This window comes from Phyllobates terribilis, unplaced genomic scaffold (genome assembly GCF_046119375.1).
Source record: "Phyllobates terribilis strain yellow unplaced genomic scaffold, ASM4611937v1 Scaffold_1__5_contigs__length_1240528914, whole genome shotgun sequence".
Taxonomy (NCBI): domain Eukaryota; kingdom Metazoa; phylum Chordata; class Amphibia; order Anura; family Dendrobatidae; genus Phyllobates; species Phyllobates terribilis.
The window spans coordinates 973550248-973567447 of NW_027362761.1; the positions used below are offsets into that span (position 1 = coordinate 973550248).

General features: G+C 44.7%; 1 protein-coding gene across 5 annotated transcripts in view; it reads left to right on the plus strand.

Annotated features, from left to right (window-relative positions):
• The window catches only part of ACSL1 (acyl-CoA synthetase long chain family member 1), a 62574-nt gene extending 45856 nt beyond the window's left edge, over positions 1-16718 (plus strand). For 4 of the 5 annotated variants that reach the window (XM_073642638.1, XM_073642622.1, XM_073642642.1 and 1 more), the window contains 9 exons: positions 5568-5702; positions 7127-7222; positions 7850-7922; positions 9390-9478; positions 9565-9681; positions 11968-12111; positions 12185-12286; positions 12954-13025; positions 15206-16718. In XM_073642638.1, coding sequence (XP_073498739.1) covers positions 5568-5702; positions 7127-7222; positions 7850-7922; positions 9390-9478; positions 9565-9681; positions 11968-12111; positions 12185-12286; positions 12954-13025; positions 15206-15346 — 969 coding nt within the window. In that variant the 3' untranslated portion in view covers positions 15347-16718. The remainder of the gene's footprint in view (positions 1-5567; positions 5703-7126; positions 7223-7849; positions 7923-9389; positions 9479-9564; positions 9682-11967; positions 12112-12184; positions 12287-12953; positions 13026-15205) is intronic. The other variant, XM_073642647.1, reaches the window with a different exon arrangement.
• The last annotated feature ends 482 nt before the right edge of the window (positions 16719-17200 follow it).

A 17200-nucleotide genomic window follows, 5' to 3' on the forward strand; every position in this document is an offset into this window, starting at 1 on the left:
GCAGATAAGGAATCAGAGACACAGGCCTTCCCAGCTCTGTCTCTCTGCTGGCACCAGCGCTATGGTGCCTCAGGGGGACCCTTTAAGGGCCCCCCCTTACGCTGATACCCCCACCGCCTTCCCTGCCGTTAAAATCCGGGGGGGGGGGGGGGGGGGGGGTCCGGTTCAGATCCGGCACCCCCTGGACTACCGCGCCGGCCTGGAGCCCTTTTGGGCATAGGTCATAAATTTACACCGCGGCTCCGGCCAAGCTGAAGCCGCCGCCCATTCTCTGCCCCCCGGATGACCAATATGACACTACAGTGTCATAGAAGGGGCGGAGACTAACTGAAAAGGCTCGCTTTCCAGCACACTGCCGCCCTTTTCAGCACTCCGCTGACCTTCTCCCCACTCCGGCGGCCATTATCTGCTGAAGGATAGTTAACCCTTCAGTTACCGGTCGGCAGCTAGTCTCCAGGGGGCACAGGATCGTGGATCTAAACGGCGCTGGACTTAAGAGGCACACTGGTGGGGTAAGATCACAGCTGGAGTCTCACACGGCTGTGAATTCTATAAGCTTCTCTGCATTGCTGGCCCCCTCTGCATAGCCACCCCTAGATACTATGCCGGGCTCAAAGTCCAAGAGAACCAGGCAGGATTGCTATTATGCACACTGTACAGCCTGCTGTAATACTCTCCCTAGTGGTAGCACGTATCCACATTGCCAGGACTGCATGCAGACTGCTGCGCCAGTGCCCCATGAAGCACTTGCCAATACTTCGGTGCCTAATACCACACTGGAATGGGTCACTCAGATGTTGCAATCTATGACGCAGTCTATAGATTAACTCACATCCACATTGCTTCAGGCTCTGCAGAGTCATGCCTCGGCTATGAACACTACTCTGCAAAGGGAGCGTTCCACTCGGGGACATGATGGCACGGGCACATCCACGTCTAGATCAGGACGCAAGCGGACCCACAGGTCTCGTTCATCTGCGTCATCCCATACCACACGGTCATCCCCTTCCAGTGAGAGACACCATACTCCCCAGCTCATCTAGACCGTCCCCTGATAGGGACAGACGACTTAGATCGCCACAGCCATCCCTGACCAGAGAAGGCCTCCGCTCCGGTTCTCCCAGCAGGAGACGCCTTAGTGATGCACAGGATTCGGAAGACATCTGTGATTCCGACTCGGACAAGGAAACCGAAGGGTCCCTAATCCCTATTCCCCCTGGCAATACAGTGCTAGTTGATCTAATCTCATCCATCCATTGGGTGCTGGACATCTCCGACCCACCCCTGGAGACACCAGGACATAAAATTTCCTTTGAAGGAGTCCTGAAACCGCCTAAGGTCTTCTTTGACCACCCAGAGTTTAAAGCGATCCTTAAAAGCAGTTCTCACAACCTGAGAAAAAGTTTACTAATCGCAAATATCTGGAGGCACGGTACCCCTTCCCACAGAAGGTCACCAAACAGTGGACAGATCCACCTGAAGTGGATCCCCCAGTCTCCAGACTAGCAGCACAGACACTCCTTTCACTGCCAGATAGCTCAACCCTCAAAGACACAGCAGACCGGCAGGTGGAACGCATGGCTCGTTCAATTTTCGAGGCCGCAGGGGCCTCCCTGGCTCCCACGTTTGCCTCCGTTTGGGCTGCCAAAGCAATCTTGGCCTGGGCCCAAAATTTACAAACTGGCCTACAAGCATCTACCCCTGAACTGTTGGACCAAGCGGCCCAAATAGCAGTTGTAGCAGATTACATGCTCCATGCAGCTTTGGATTCTGCAAGTGGTGTAGCGGGGATAGCATCAAACGCCATCACGATTCGGCGTATCCTCTGACTGCGGGAATGGAAAGCAGATGCAGCTTCAAAGTCCCTCACACACCTCCCATACCTCAGTGGTCGGCTTTTTGGTGAACAGTTGGACACAATGATATCCAACGCCACCGGGGGTAAGAGTACCTCTCTCCCCCAACTGAAGCCCTAACATACTTACAAAAAGCGCAATCAAGCACTATGCCGATCCTTTCGGAACTCTTCCGGCTGGTCCGTCTCGCGACCAGCAAAATATAACAACCGCGCTCCATGCAGGGACAACTCGCGGTCGACGCAAAAATCGGACAAGACCTGGCAATCAAGGGCAGGCCAGTCAAAATTTAAAGGAGGAAAATCTCAGACGTCCTCCTCATCATGACTCACGGACTCCGGAAGACACTCCACCTGTAGGCAGCCATCTTTCGCTCTTTCATCAAGTCTGGCTGCCTATTACAGAAGACAGGTGGGTCAGGGAACTAGTGTCTTCAGGATACAAGATAGAGTTCACTTCCAACCCGCCAAACAGATTCTGTCTGTTTTCCCCAAAACGGCCAGCCAAGGCTCTTGCCTTCCACCACGCGGTCTCCTCGCTTCTTCAAGCAGGAGTCATAGTACCGGTCCCCACGGCCGAGCACTTCCAAGGGTTCTACTCACATTTATTCGTAGTCCCCAAAAAAGGAGGCAGCGTACGGCCCATACTGGACCTAAAACAGCTCAACAAATATGTGCGGGTACGTCATTTTCGCATGGAGTCCCTTCGATCCGTCATTGCGTCCATGGAGAAAGGAGAATTCCTCGCCTCCGTAGACATTCAAGACGCATACCTGCATATACCAATTGCGCCCGCCCATCATATTTCTCAGGTTCACAATCGACCAGGAACACTACCAGTTCGTGGCTCTCCCTTTCGGACTCTCCACGGCTCCCAGAGTGTTTACCAAAGTCATGGCAGCCACCATGGACGTCCTGCACTCCAGAGGCATAATAGTCGTTCCATATCTGGACGATCTCCTCTTCAAGTCTTCCACCTTCAAGGACTGCGAACTCGGCGTCTCAATCACAATCGACATCCTAAGTCGCCTGGGCTGGTTAGTCAACCTACAAAAGTAATCACCAACCCCCTAGTCAGTCTCTGACCTTCCTGGGAATGTTATTCAACACCCTCAAGGGTCTAGTTCTCCTTCCCAAGGACAAGGCACTGTCTCTCCGTTTAGGAGTCCGCACCCTACTTCACAAACCCCCTTGTTCTCTCCGGTTTGCCATGAGAGTGGCGGCAATAGAAGCGATCCCATTTGCCCAGCTTAACCTCAGGCCTCTCCAATTAGCCATCCTCAAGTCATGGGACAGGAACCCTTTTTCTCTCGACAGGGAGTTTCAGTTGACGTCGTCAACCAGGAGGTCCCTGCACTGGTGGCTCAAACCAACCTCACTAACAAAGGGGAAATCCTTTCTCACGGGTCAATGGAAGGTTCTGACCACTGACGCGAGCCTGACGGGTTGGGGTGCGGTACACCTACACCACAGAGCAAGTGGTCCCCAGCAGAAGCGACCATGCCCATCAACATCTTGGAAATTCGTGCCATTTTCCTGGCGTTGAGAGCCTTCCATCACTTACTGGCAGCCGCTCACATCAGAGTACAGTCGGACAATGCCACGGCTGTGGCATATGTAAATCACCAAGGGGGGACCCGCAGTGCCCAGGCGATGCGAGAAGTGACACGCATTCTCCACTGGGCGGAAGACAGGTTCGGTTCTCTCTGCGGTCCACATTCCGGGTGTGGACAACTGGGAAGCAGACTTCCTCAGCCGGCAGGGAATGGACTCGGGAGAGTGGTCTCTCCATCCCAAAGTTTTTCACCAGATCTGCCATCGCTGGGGGACTCCGGACGTGGACCTAATGGCATCCCACTTCAATGCCAAGGTCTCCAACTTCATGGCCAGAACACACGACCCACGGTCGCTAGGAGCGGACGCCCTGGTTCAGGACTGGACCCAGTTCCAGCTACTGTACATTTTTCCACCTCTCCCCCTAATATCCAGAGTGGTGAGGAAGATCAAGCAAGAGGGAGTTCCAACCATCCTAATCGCACCAGACTGGCCCAGACGTACCTGGTACGCCGACATCGTGCAGCTCACAGCAGACGTTCCCTGGCGTCTCCCTGACAGCCCGGATCTTCTGTCACAAGGTCCGTTCTACCACCAGAACTCAGGAGCTCTCAATTTGACGGCATGGCCATTGAGACCTGGGTTTTAACCCAGTCAGGGTTCTCGCCTGATGTCATTGCAACCATGATCAGAGCTCGAAAGCCAACCTCTGCAAAGATTTATTACCGTACCTGGAAAGCATTCTTTACCTGGTGCAACTCTCGTGGCCAGACCCCATTCCCTTATTCCCTTCCCAGGGTACTTGGTTTTCTCCAATCGAGTCTGGAAGCCAGACTATCCCTGGCCTCCCTTAAGAGCCAGGTGTCAGCTCTCTCAGTGCTCTTTCAGAGGCGCATTGCTAACAAGCCGCAAGTAAGGACATTTCTTCAGGGGGTTTCCCGATTGGTTCCCCCCTACAGACTTCCACTAGAAACGTGGGATCTCAACCTGGTGCTCACAGCATTGCAGGAAACTCCTTTTGAACCCCTTAGGGAAGTCTCACTCCGCCTTCTATCCCAGAAAGTGGTTTTCCTAGTGGCAATCACCTCGCTACGCAGGGTGTCTGAACTCACAGCACTCTCCTGCAGACAACCCTTCCTGGCTTTTTACCAGGACAAGGTAGTTCTCCGTACGGTGGTGTCCAACTTCCACCTCAATGAGGAAATTTCACTGCCATCCCTCTGTCCGGTCCCGGTTCATAGTGGAGAAGGCTCTGCATATGCTTGACCTTGCCAGGGCATTACGTATCTGTCTGGGACTGCGCCCTTCCGGATGTCTGATTCTCTTTTCCTTCTTCCGGAAGGCGACCGCAAGGGTCTACCAGCTTCCAAAGCTACCCTTGCCAGGTGGATCAAATCCACCATACAAGAGGTCTACCGCCTCAAAAACTCTCCTCTTCCTGCAGGTATTACGGCACACTCTACACATGCTGTAGGGACCTCCTGGGCCATTCGGCACCAGGCCTCGGCGCAACAAGTGTGTAAGGCAGCCACCTGGACTAGTCTACACACGTTTACCAAACACTACAGGGTTCATACTCAATCCTCGGCAGACTCGAGCCTGGGTAGACGTATCCTGCAGGCGGCAGTGCCCCAAATATAGGGGCCTGTCTACACAATATTCGTCCATTGCTTCCCACCCAGGGACTGCTTTGGGACGTCCCATGGTACGGTGTCCCCCAATGAGGCGACAGAGTAAAGGAGATTTTTGTGTACTCACCGTAAAATCATTCTCTTAGCCTCTAATTGGGGGACACAGCTCCCACCCTTTGCCCGTTCCGGGCCGTTATGTTGAGTTCTCATATTGTTTTTTTCTTGAGCTCGTACATAGTTGCCTTTTTATAGGCATGGTTATGTTATCCATGTTGCGTTCCTCCTACTGCTTTTGCACAAAACTGAAGAAGGCTGACGCCGTCCAAGGGTATATACTGCAGAGGAGGAGCCACGGTTAATCTTTTTCAGATTAAGCATAGTGTCACCTCCTAGTGGACAGCAGCATAGCACCCATGGTCCTGTGTCCCCTAATAAGAGGCTAAGAGAGATTTTACAGTGAGTGCACAAAAATCTCCTTTTTTGTTCTCCACTTGGCTTAATGACATTATTTTTATTTTACCATTCAGATTTTCGGACAAGCGAATACTACTTTAAAACGCTGGCTGTTGGACTTTGCTTCCAAAAGAAAAGAGGCAGAACTCCGTAGCGGAATTATCCGAAAGGACAGTCTTTGGGACAAACTCATATTCCAGAAAGTTCAGGTAGGGACACTACTAATTGTATGGCGTTGTTGCTGTCCGCGCAGTCTGAGACCTGGGCGGGAATTTTGTGCTATGATGTGATGAACAGATCCCTACAGGCTGTATTTACAGAAGGGTGAGGCTTGTGGGTTTAAGGAGCTATTTTATTATTCTTTTAATGCACCTGCTAATATAAAAAGATACCTGGTACAGCGAGGACTTAAAAGGCAGATTATCCTGTGTATGCATGCCAGCAAAAGAAAGGTACTCCCGTAAGCAAGAGCTCAGACGTAACTGCATAGTAAACGATCAGTGCTCAGTAGGGAACCTCCGACCATAGCAAGGATCCAATGACAACACCGCAAAGAGGAAACTGATCTGATAGCTATACGGCAAGTTTGGCCATGAAACAAGTTGCACGGACAGATCTAGTTCTATGCCGCTGCCACATCAGAGTGTAATGCGGGTTAATGGGGTCGTATTGTGACCTGCGTACACTGACTGTAGCAAGAAAGTCACCGAAAACCCAACTGGTTTTGACTTTTGCAGCTCTAATTACAGTCACGATCCCATTCACCTGCACTATGCTGTGGTGGTAGACTCCACAGATAACCACATAGTAAATGGTATCAGTAGTCAAAGACCTAAAATATCTGGATTTGCAGAATAAAAAAGGAAGCGGAGAAAGGTAAAAACAGTCAGATCATAGTGGGCTGCATGCAGTGCGCATATTGGTGATTGTATTGCTCCTATTTCCTCCTGGTGGGTTCACCTTTTTCCATGCTGTCATGTCTCATGAATTTTCAAGCTTAGGGCTTGTTCTTGTTTATGGTGTTGTACTTGGCTCTCGGTAGGTGAGCGTTACCCACAGGATTGTGTGCGATGTATGCAGAACTACTAATACAGCATATGTCATCATTAGGGTCCAAATTTTATGCATTTCTTGCATAAAGGACCCACTTCATCACTTGTGGGGGTTTTTTTGGTCCTTTTTTGTCTAGCGGTATTTGCTGATGTTTGTGACAAATTTATAAACAATTGTGCAGGTTTATTCATTTAGTGCAAAGTCAAAAAATGGTCTTTTGTTCTTGTCCATTAATCACTTTTGCTATTTTGTGAGTAAAGTCGCATCTTTTTCAAAATGTTGTAGAACATGCGATTTCTTGAAAGACATCCATAAAACCACATCAGAGGTAAGGGGAATTTGGAGTAGAGTTGTGCCAAATTTTGCACTTTTTTTTTTTTTTTTTTTTTTTTTTTTACTTTGTGCAGGGTTTAATGATTTTAGAGGTTTTCGGCTGATTCATTTACTTTGACTTTTTAAAAAAAAAAAATGTAAAAAACCGACTTGTAAAAAAAGGCACAAGCAGAATAATGAATTGAGTGCAAACAAAAGTGGCAAAGGCAACGATGACCCTCACCATGTGGTGTTCCCCTCATTCTAGGACAGCCTTGGGGGAAGAGTACGGCTGATGATTACTGGTGCAGCTCCGGTTTCTCCTACTGTGCTAACCTTCTTGAGAGCGGCTCTTGGCTGTCAGGTGCGTACATATATACTGTCCTACAGTTACAAAACGTAGAACAAGATTTTTTTTGTTTTTTTTATCTGTTAATAGAAATGTTCTCAAATGGGCTAGAAGTGGTCTTGAGTGCACCACTTATCAAATTATTCTGAATCTGCTTATTTCTATGACCATATGACAGCTGTTATTCCTTAAAGGGGTTTTCCAGGATTGAAGGCTGTTACTTTGCATAAATGGTGTTTACACATGTCCATGGGGTGCATCTCTTATTGCTCTTTTGTCCATAGATTGTTCTGAGTGGTACTGTTTCTATGGGAAAAGCACACCCATTTTTTTTTTTTCTGGATTTTTTTTTTTGAAAAATTTTAGTACTTTTTAAGTATAGGAATATCTTTCAATCTATCTTGGTAAGTAATGGGATATCACTAGTATATGCCCCAATACTATATCTGGTGGTTTGACCAATCCTTAGAATAAAGGGGTACAGTGCTGCGTCAGTGATGTCCCCTGCAGAGCTGTACAGCTAGGTGGCGCCAGGAGTACAAGTAACTGCAGAAGTAGGTAGCCGGGGCCACATTGTATGGCGAAGAGTATTTATTCTATTTTGTAACTTTTACATGACCAATCTTTGTTGCTGTTTATCAGTTCTATGAGGGCTATGGGCAGACTGAATGCACGGCGGGATGTTCTCTGACTATTCCTGGTGACTGGACAGCAGGTAGGAAATGTTATCTTGTTTGTTCATAGCCGACTACATGAGTTAAGTGTTTCTTTCCAAAGGAAATGTTTAGTGTATCCTGTAGAGGAAATAATTGTCTGTATTATCAATCATTTACCAATCCCACATCACTCTATAACTACTAATGGTAAATGGATTTAATGATTAACTGTTTTCTTTATTTCATAAATCAATAGTACACATGAAAATAACCAACCTTGTAATATAGCAATCAGCTCAATCTTATCCTCCTGGACTGTTCATACATTTTTAAAATTCTCAATTCCCAGGTAAAATCTGTGTTTAGTGAAGTCAGATTGTTACATCCCTGAGATAAAAGATGACAGTTGGTGCGGATAAGATTCTATGTAGAGGGGAGGAGCTAGAAGCAGATACCTCTGATAAGATATATTATAAAGTTACTTTCACATGTACTAGTTTTACATTTTTATTTCATAAAAAACGTTAAGGATATGTGCGCACGATCAGTAACTGCTTGCAGAAATTTCTGCAAGGTTCTGCACTTCTTGGCATCAGAATCGCTGCAGAAATTCCACATGTTTTTTTTATTTTATTATTTTTTTTGCATTTCAATGCTTTTATGTGCGTTTTTTCCCTGTGGATTTGCCATTCATTTTTTTCCAATGCATTGTTTAGGAAAAACAGGCAAATCTAGACAAATGGACATGCTGCTTCTTTTTCCGCACATTAAATCCTGTCAGAAAAATTCCTGATCTTGTGCAGAGATCTTCCAAAATCCCATAGAAAATGCTGGGATAAGGTTTTCAATGCGTTTTTGGGGCCAAATCCATGTGGATATGCCGCAGCAAAAACGCACCGTGTGCACATTCCCTTACTCTTTAAATTCAAGGCGTGTGAGACATGTGACTCGCATGCAAGTTGGCTGTTAGATTTTTTTTCTCGAGTTTTACAGCCAAATTAGTTTCCAAATCTTCTCATGACTGCAAATCGCAGACATGCTGCACAGATGTTTAGTCGTGAGGCTTAGTGTTGCGTGACCATCGTTCCCAAGTAGTCCTAGCCTCAAAGGGGTTGTCCAGGCAGAAATGACAGCAGGTTGCTGAATCGTGACATTGTGGACTGGGCGATCATGATTCCTGTTGTATCCAGCGTGACTACTAGACTCGTCTGGCTTCACCGAATAGAAAACTGAGAGAAGCCAGATATGTATTACATTATTAGGAAATTGTATTGCAATTCTCTGATGTCCTAGCAGGGTCGCTCATGATTGGTTTCTGACAGTCTACATGGCAGGCGTCTATCTGTAGACAGTCTACAAAAGAGAATTTATATTCTGCAGGGAAATTAAAGGGAATTTATCAGACGCCTGTATGTGATGTAATCACCACTTTATTTTCTATACACAATGGAAAAGCTGGCATTTTTAGGTCTTGGAAAGGTGGGCATAGGGAGATCTATCTTAAAAATTTTGTATCTCCATGCCAGGTCACGTTGGCGCACCCATGCCCTGCAACTATGTAAAGTTGGTGGACGTGGATGAAATGAACTATTTTGCAGTGAAGGGAGAGGGTGAGGTAAGTTCAGTGAACAATTTTAATCATAAACTATCATCAATAACTTTTCTTTTAACTTAAAAAAAATATATTTTTTTTTTCATTAGGTTTGTGTGAAAGGGTCAAATGTTTTCCAAGGGTACTTAAAGGATGATGAGAAAACTGCTGAAGCTTTGGACAAGGACGGCTGGCTGCATACAGGGGATGTTGGGAAATGGCTGCCTGTAAGTAAAATGCGTATACACCTTTACTGTACTCCAAAAAAAAAAAATATCTCTTGCAAATCACAATAGAAGTCCCAATCCCAATCAATTAAATCTGCAGGATATCAATCAGTTTCTCCTCCTTTGGTACAAATTAAAGTAAAGTTAACAAGCGGTGCACTGGAGAGGTACAGCTAGACGACCCTCAACAAGGGATGGTTTTGTAGGCGGTTGCCACAGGCAATTACTCTCTCCTTATCCTTACGGACGGGGTCTTCACTTGTTTTCCATCTTATCACTACTAGGAGCAGCCCATTCATGTCGCACAGGTAATGCTGCTCCTCCAGGTTGCCACTTGAATGTGTAACAGAAGAATGTTTGCTGTGTCTCCCAGCACCATCTCATGATCATGGAGCAATGTCAAGATACAAGAGCCAGATGTGGGCTGTAGAAGGACATCAACCCAGACAAAGGACCGTTATCTGGTCTTGTATACATGGGGAGGAGTACCAACAGAGCCTTGCAAAATGACCTCCATTGGGCTACTGGTCTGTCAGAAACAGACTCCCAATAAGGCCTGTTCTGTAGTAAGACAGGTGATCACTGGATAATTGGTATTCACCACCATTAGCATCATTGCCACCAGGTTCTCTTCACAGATGAGCAGGTTCATAAACATAACTGATATGAAAGAGCTTTAAGGTGCCATGGTGAACTTTATTCTGCCTAAAGAATCATTCCGCGTGACCAGTATGGTAGTAGGTCAGGTATGGTCTGGGGAGGCAAATCCTTGAATGGTCTTATGAACCTCGGATTGCTGTTTGACTCTTGAGGATTTTATCTCATTACCTTTGTCAGATCTTACTGTAGTGTATTTGGCCCTGGGTCCTTCCAGGTGCAGAACCATGTTCTGCCTCGTGGTCAGTGTGTAGGCAGTTCCTGGATGATTAAGGCATTGATGCCACTGACAGGCTCACATTCCCAAGACCTGCTTCCATTTGAGATCCTCTGGGACATTATCCATGTGTCTGACACCACAAGTAGTGGCACAGACTGCAGGAGTTCACTGATGGTCTGATCCAGGTCTGGGAGATGATCCCCCAAGAACACCATCCACTGCCTCATAGGAAGCATACCCACGGTTTGTTGGGAGTGTAGACAGTCACATGGGGGACTTGCATAATACGGAGTCACATTGAGTTTGCCATTATGAAACTCCTGCATATTGGATCTGCCTGGTTTAATTTTTTATTTAGAATTTTGGTGTGATTTTGGAATCAAGGTATCAACTGGTTGATTACTTTGATTTCCATTGATACGTTTATAAATTGTGTAGAATTCCTGGAGAGAGAGAAAAATCTGTAAAAATTTTCAACTTGAATCTTTCTTTCACTGAGATCTGATTTGCGATTTTTAAGGATTTCATTAATTTTAAGCAGCTCATACATAATTAAAAAGGGTGGAAGCTTTTAAAATAAAATAGTTCTACATACATAAAATATTTTTAGATGGGCGCCATGTAATGCGTAGTTGTGGCTACCAACAGGTTCCCATCAACTGAGGAAGATGGGATGGTTCAGTGATCAGCTGTGTGTCGGGGCAGCATGCCTTTCAGAAGAGACAATCCAGTTGGGACAACCCTGCTGACATGCTTTCTTTTTGTAACTGTACTTAAAGCACCACTTCAGCGTTTTATTTTTTACCACTAGTGTGGTGCTTCTAATCTAAGGTCCCTGACCCTACTTTCATACACTCCTGCTGCCATCTTCACCACTTATCACTGCCGCACTAGTCTGTCTCCACCAGTTTGTGACCTGCCAGACTGCTTCAGCGTTTCAAGGAGCGAGTCGGAGGTCAAACTCGATACAAATCTGCGCCTTGTTGATCTCTCAGACTTTCATTGAGTATGTGATATAACTTCTGACTGCCGGCCAGTCAGAAGTTGTGGTCGCAAGATGGGAAAGAGGGACCTGCTCAGCGCCGAAAAAACTGATGGCGGAGGGTGAGTATTAGACTGAGGGCAGAGACCTTACATTAGAAGCACCACTCCAGCGCTAAAATGCTTGAATAGTGCATTGATTAGAAAACTGTGATTCAGAGATGTTGAAGGTTAAATTTTCATATAAACGCTGAAATCCCATATCTCTATAATGCAGTGGAGACAAAGTTCTAATCAGACCCTCTTTACTGAATTAGTTTAAAGTAATAAAATACTCTATGAGAAAGGACCTTCCAACATTGTTTTTTGAGTAGATTTAATTGTAGTCCAACCTAAACTTTATTTTTTATTTTTTCCCCCTTTTCTAGAATGGTACTCTAAAGATCATAGACCGGAAAAAACATATATTCAAATTAGCCCAGGGTGAATATATTGCGCCAGAAAAAATTGAGAACATTTACACAAGGAGTGAAGCTGTGGTACAGATCTTTGTTCATGGAGAGAGTATACAGGTAACTGGAACAATCTTATTAGCATGAAGAGTTGTAGGATGGAAACTGTATATCTTACTCTTCCTCTCTTCAGGCCTTCCTTGTGGCTATTGTGATTCCAGATCCGGATAATGTACTCAACTGGGCAAAAAAGAAGAAATTTGAAGGAACATATGAGGATCTATGCAAGAATAAGGTAGGTGGTGTACTCTCGCCTCTTGCATGCATTTTTCTTGTAAAGCCTTTTTCATTCTCACCATACAAAAAAAGTCTGCCTGGTATAGCAGATCATTTTATTGACTTTCATGAACCTGAACTGCAATACCAGTCATTGCCAATGCACAAGTGTGGTACTGCTTATAGGCAAAATAAAAATAAATATTGCTAATTTAGTGCAGATATCCTCAGAAGTTGATTTTTTTTTTCCTGTGGTTATAAGCAGCACCACACTTGTGGATTGGCAATGACCGGTATTGCAGTTCAGGTTCACTCAAGTCGATAAAAATGATCTGCAATACCAGAGATGACCTATGATTTAATTTTTTTTTTTCATGTGGCTTTTTTTAAAGAATTTTGTGATGAAGACATCCCTCATGTAGTAACTATCCTTAGAAGTGGTCAGTTTATTTTAGAGTTCCCTTCTGAAAAAAGGAATCGTCCAGAGCAGAATGTCTATTTCGCATGAATACTGCATTAGATTTACAGGGGAGGGGTTTTGTGAATGGTTTTTACCTACTACATTTATTCAATTAAAATAAATATGCAGAGCCCTTGAAATTCCTAACAATGTTGACCTAACCAGGTAACCTCAGAATACGTGCTTCTGCATTTCTTGATTTATACATACTCTTATCTACTCACAGGACTTTAAAAATGCAGTTCTGGAAGATTTACTGAGACTGGGAAAAGAAGCTGGTTTAAAAACTTTTGAACAAGTAAGTGTTGCTGTGGTCGCCTCCTGTGGTGCACATGTACATTAGCAGCAGACTGACTCAAAGCCTCCCCTGACGAGACCCTTTTAAAACTTGGGGCAAGATGGGGGGAATGTTTCTTTTCATGGTTGAGACAAGTATATTTCCATCCAGGCTCTGACCACAGGAGGTAAAGCTTTAGAAACAGCCGAGTGCGGCTGAGAAACACAGTTCCGTCACTCACATAAATATTATTGTCAATATATTAGATTTATTCACGTCAAAGTAATTTGTCCCCCTCCAATATGCATTAAAATTAACATTTTAGTATTATCCATGTAGAAACAAAAAACCCCACTGTATTCTCCACACCATAATATTTGACTTCTACTTCCTGTTCTTTTCAGCAGTTACATGAACATATACAGCAATAGAGTGGCTCTGACCCTATTGACTTGAATATAGCTTCTTTTTTTGCGGGCAATGGTATGATCTAGGCCAGGGTTCCCCAACTCCAGTCCTCAAGGCCCACCAACAGGTCATGTTTTCAGGATTTCCTTAGTATTGCACAGGTGATAATCCCATCACCTGCACAGGCAACAATCCCATCACCTGTGCAATACTAAGGAAATCCTGAAAACATGACCTCTTGGTGGGCCTTGAGGACTGGAGTTGGGGAACCCTGATCTAGGCAAAGGTCATTGTGCAGTGAGGGGGAGTAGGTGAGCGGTGACATTTCCTATTATGAATGGTGAATCCAGTGTTACCTACCATATATAGAAGTTTTCTCTTGATTGTAATCATTTTTCTGTGATGACGCTGCTGAAAAGTCTTCGGTAAAGTACGGGAAGAATGAGTTTTAAGTGTTTGCTCACATTGGTGTCGATTCGCTCATGCGAGAGAATCTGGCTGATTATGCCAATGACACTCGGCTCAAACTCTGTTTGAGCCGAAGCATCTGAGTGATCAGTTTGTCTCGCACGAGAGCATCGCATCACAGAGCGGAGAAGACAGAACTTAATTTCTCCATTGTGTGTGTGTGTGTGTGTGTGTGTATATCTGACAGCACTCGGATGACCGAGCGCAGTCCAGTTTTTCACACGCACCGATAGACTTGAATGAGTGCGATCCAGTTATCTGAGCCAAATTGGCATGAGAAAATAATCGCAGATCTGTACTGCCCCACTGTATAACACTGGACCAAGTGCTATCCGATCATCAGATGGCATTTGGCCGTGTTGTACGCCAGTGTGAACCTACCCTAATACTTAGTTTAGTGGCCAGTGTAAAAATTGCACGATTTGTGACATGACTTCTATTAATTTTTGTGAAAATTAAAGTATTTTCAAACAATGGTATTTTTTGGACTATAAGACGTATCCCAAATTTTTGGGTGGAACCTGTATAAAAAATATTTTTTCCTAACTGGAGTTTGTCTGAATTGGCATCTTACCTGGGGGTGGTGGAGCCGGGGTTACAGAAGGCTGGATCCCTCAGGAAGCCAGCGATTGCAGAAGTGGAGCAATGCTGTGGGCCCTGGGTGGGAGAAGGGGGTGCCCCAGCAGCGGTGGGGTTGCAGGAAGAGTTCCCTCCCTCAGGAACACTGCAGCAGAAGCTGTGAGATGCTGCAGGCCGGTGTCGGCAGTGAGGCAGAGCAGAGTGCATTGCTTTTCCGGCGACCATCTTGCTGCAGCCATGGTCTACATGAAAATGGGTACCCGAGCCGGCACATGCACAGACTGGGATCTTGGTGGCCATTTCCCTGAAGACCATGGCTTCAGGAAGATGTCTGCCTCTGGTGGTGCATGCTTGGTTGATGTCTCAGCTGGGCCGAGATCCCAGTCTGCATGTGGCCCATGGCTTCAGGAAATTGGCCGCCGGGAAAGCTCTGCCTTACCGCTGATACTGGGCCTGTAGCATTCCACGTCTTATGGTCTGAAAAATACTGTATTAAAATATAACTGGATTTAAGCCATGTAATTGCCCAATATAAAATTCCTTTTTACAAAAAGAAAAAAAGAACAAATATGGAAACAAAATGAACACGCTGGAATGCAGTATGCACAATACTGAAACAAAAAGGGCTACGGTAAATTGACCAAATAATGAGGCAGAATTCTTAGTGCCATTTTTAGTCTTTGAGGATGAGCCCTAGGTTTGTGCAGATGTTTGGGTCTCTAATTTTGTTTTGGATTTTCTTGTAGGTAAAAGACATTGTTCTGCACCCAGAAATGTTCTCTATCCAAAATAACCTGCTGACTCCCACCTTGAAAGCAAAGAGGCCTGAGCTGAGAAAATACTTTCATGCCCAAATTGAAGAACTTTATGCTAATAATAAAGTATAATGAGTCCATGTTCATGGTCATCTGTACACAACCACCAAGAAAACAATGGTCATAGGAATAACAAGGAAGACCTCTCTACAATGCCTTATGGGTCCCTGTATCGTTGTCTTTTGTACTGCAATATAAAATCCTAAAACTAGGCCTTATAGTTGGAAAAAAATGGATATTCTTATAATGAATGTCAATCTCGAACTTCTGCCTCAAATTAATTGGATTTTTCTGCCTGTCACTTGGGTTTGTGCACAAGACTTTTTACACTTCTGTTCCAAAACGCCAACTTCTTGCTTGCCAAATCGGATAATTTTTCTAACATCTTGTATCTAAAACACAAGTTCAGAAGATTTCTCGTTCTAGTGTGTTATGGGATGCATAAGAAATATTCTGAAGTGGTGACCAGTAATATTTTATCACGTTTTTTCTATATGTAAACGAGACTTGGTAATGCACGGTGTATAAAACGCCTCTTTAAGGAACCGCTCCCCCCGTTCTGAAGGAGCGCCTGTCGATGTCAGAAAGCTGCTAGAGGCCTGGGATACAGTTTAACTTTCATAGGACTGGCAGCCAAGAAAAAAGTGCAATTAAAAAAGTGCATTAAAGGGAACCTGTGACCTTGAAAACAGTCCAATCTGCAGGCAGCTTATTATGGGGTAAAATAGATTTATATAGTGGTGTTGGGAAAACATAACTTGTATTTAGTCACTTCAGTCCGTTCACATTTTGGGCTTTTCAGTCTTGTGGGTGGTCCTAATCGGTGTGTGCACACAGCGATCACTGTCAATCACTGAGTAGCACCGCCCACTTGACTTTAAATTAATAAAACACAAGTTTATATTCGAGCTCTACCACAACTATAGATCAAGCTGCTCCGCTCCTCCTGCTCTAGATCATGCTGCCTGCAGGTTAGACTGCATTGTCATTGACCGGTTTGCTTTATAGAAATGTCTGCTTTTTGGGAGGGATAAAGGGATATTGTCAGAACCACACATTTTAAGGCTTTTTAGGTGTCTTTGTAAAATATCTGAGGGTTGTGTTTGTGGTTGTTTTTTTGTTTTTGTTTTTTCTTAAGAAATACAAGGCACAAGGGAGTTGTACATAACAAGCACAAGAATGGTTTGCACTATGTAAAGACCTGTGATTTATGTAGGGACCTGTGATTTACAGCACTGCTTTCTAGGCGGAGATCATTTATAGCTGTGTAATGAAAGACAATTTTTAGCCAAATGATATGTGACTTGTTAAAACTGAATTTAAATGTTCTCTTAATTATTTTTGATCTTGTAAGAACCAAAAAAATGTTTCTGTCCCAGTTCCCTTTACAATCCCTTCCAAAAATGAAGGAAACCAAAACAATAAATATGAAATTTTGTCTGTTTTTATTTCTCTACTGCATGAATTGTAATATTTTGCCCATTCATTCTCTAGAAGACTGCTATAACATGGTGTTGTGAGGAGATCTGGTTTTATCAGAAAATATTTCATGGCAAAATTCGCACTATACTTTGTTGCTGTCCATCGATTGCATGTGCACTTAAAAGCAGCCACAGATGGTTTGGGCAAACTTTTTTTATTTTTATGGCTAACTTACGAGGGTCTACAATTTTCTCCCCAGTGAGAGATGTTGGATGAAAGCAGGACTGGGCATATTGCATTTCAGTAGGTCGCTGCAGAGGTGCACGGCTGTGATTTCACTACTCCAAGTGAATGGACAATTGTGAAAGTTTAAGGTGGAATTGCAAGAGATTTTAAGGTACATTTTACAATGTGATTTTTAAACTGGTGACAACCAACATGTTTGCTGCTCGGTGGTCATTTAATAGCCTGATCACACAGGTTGACCATGCTTCAGATGCACAC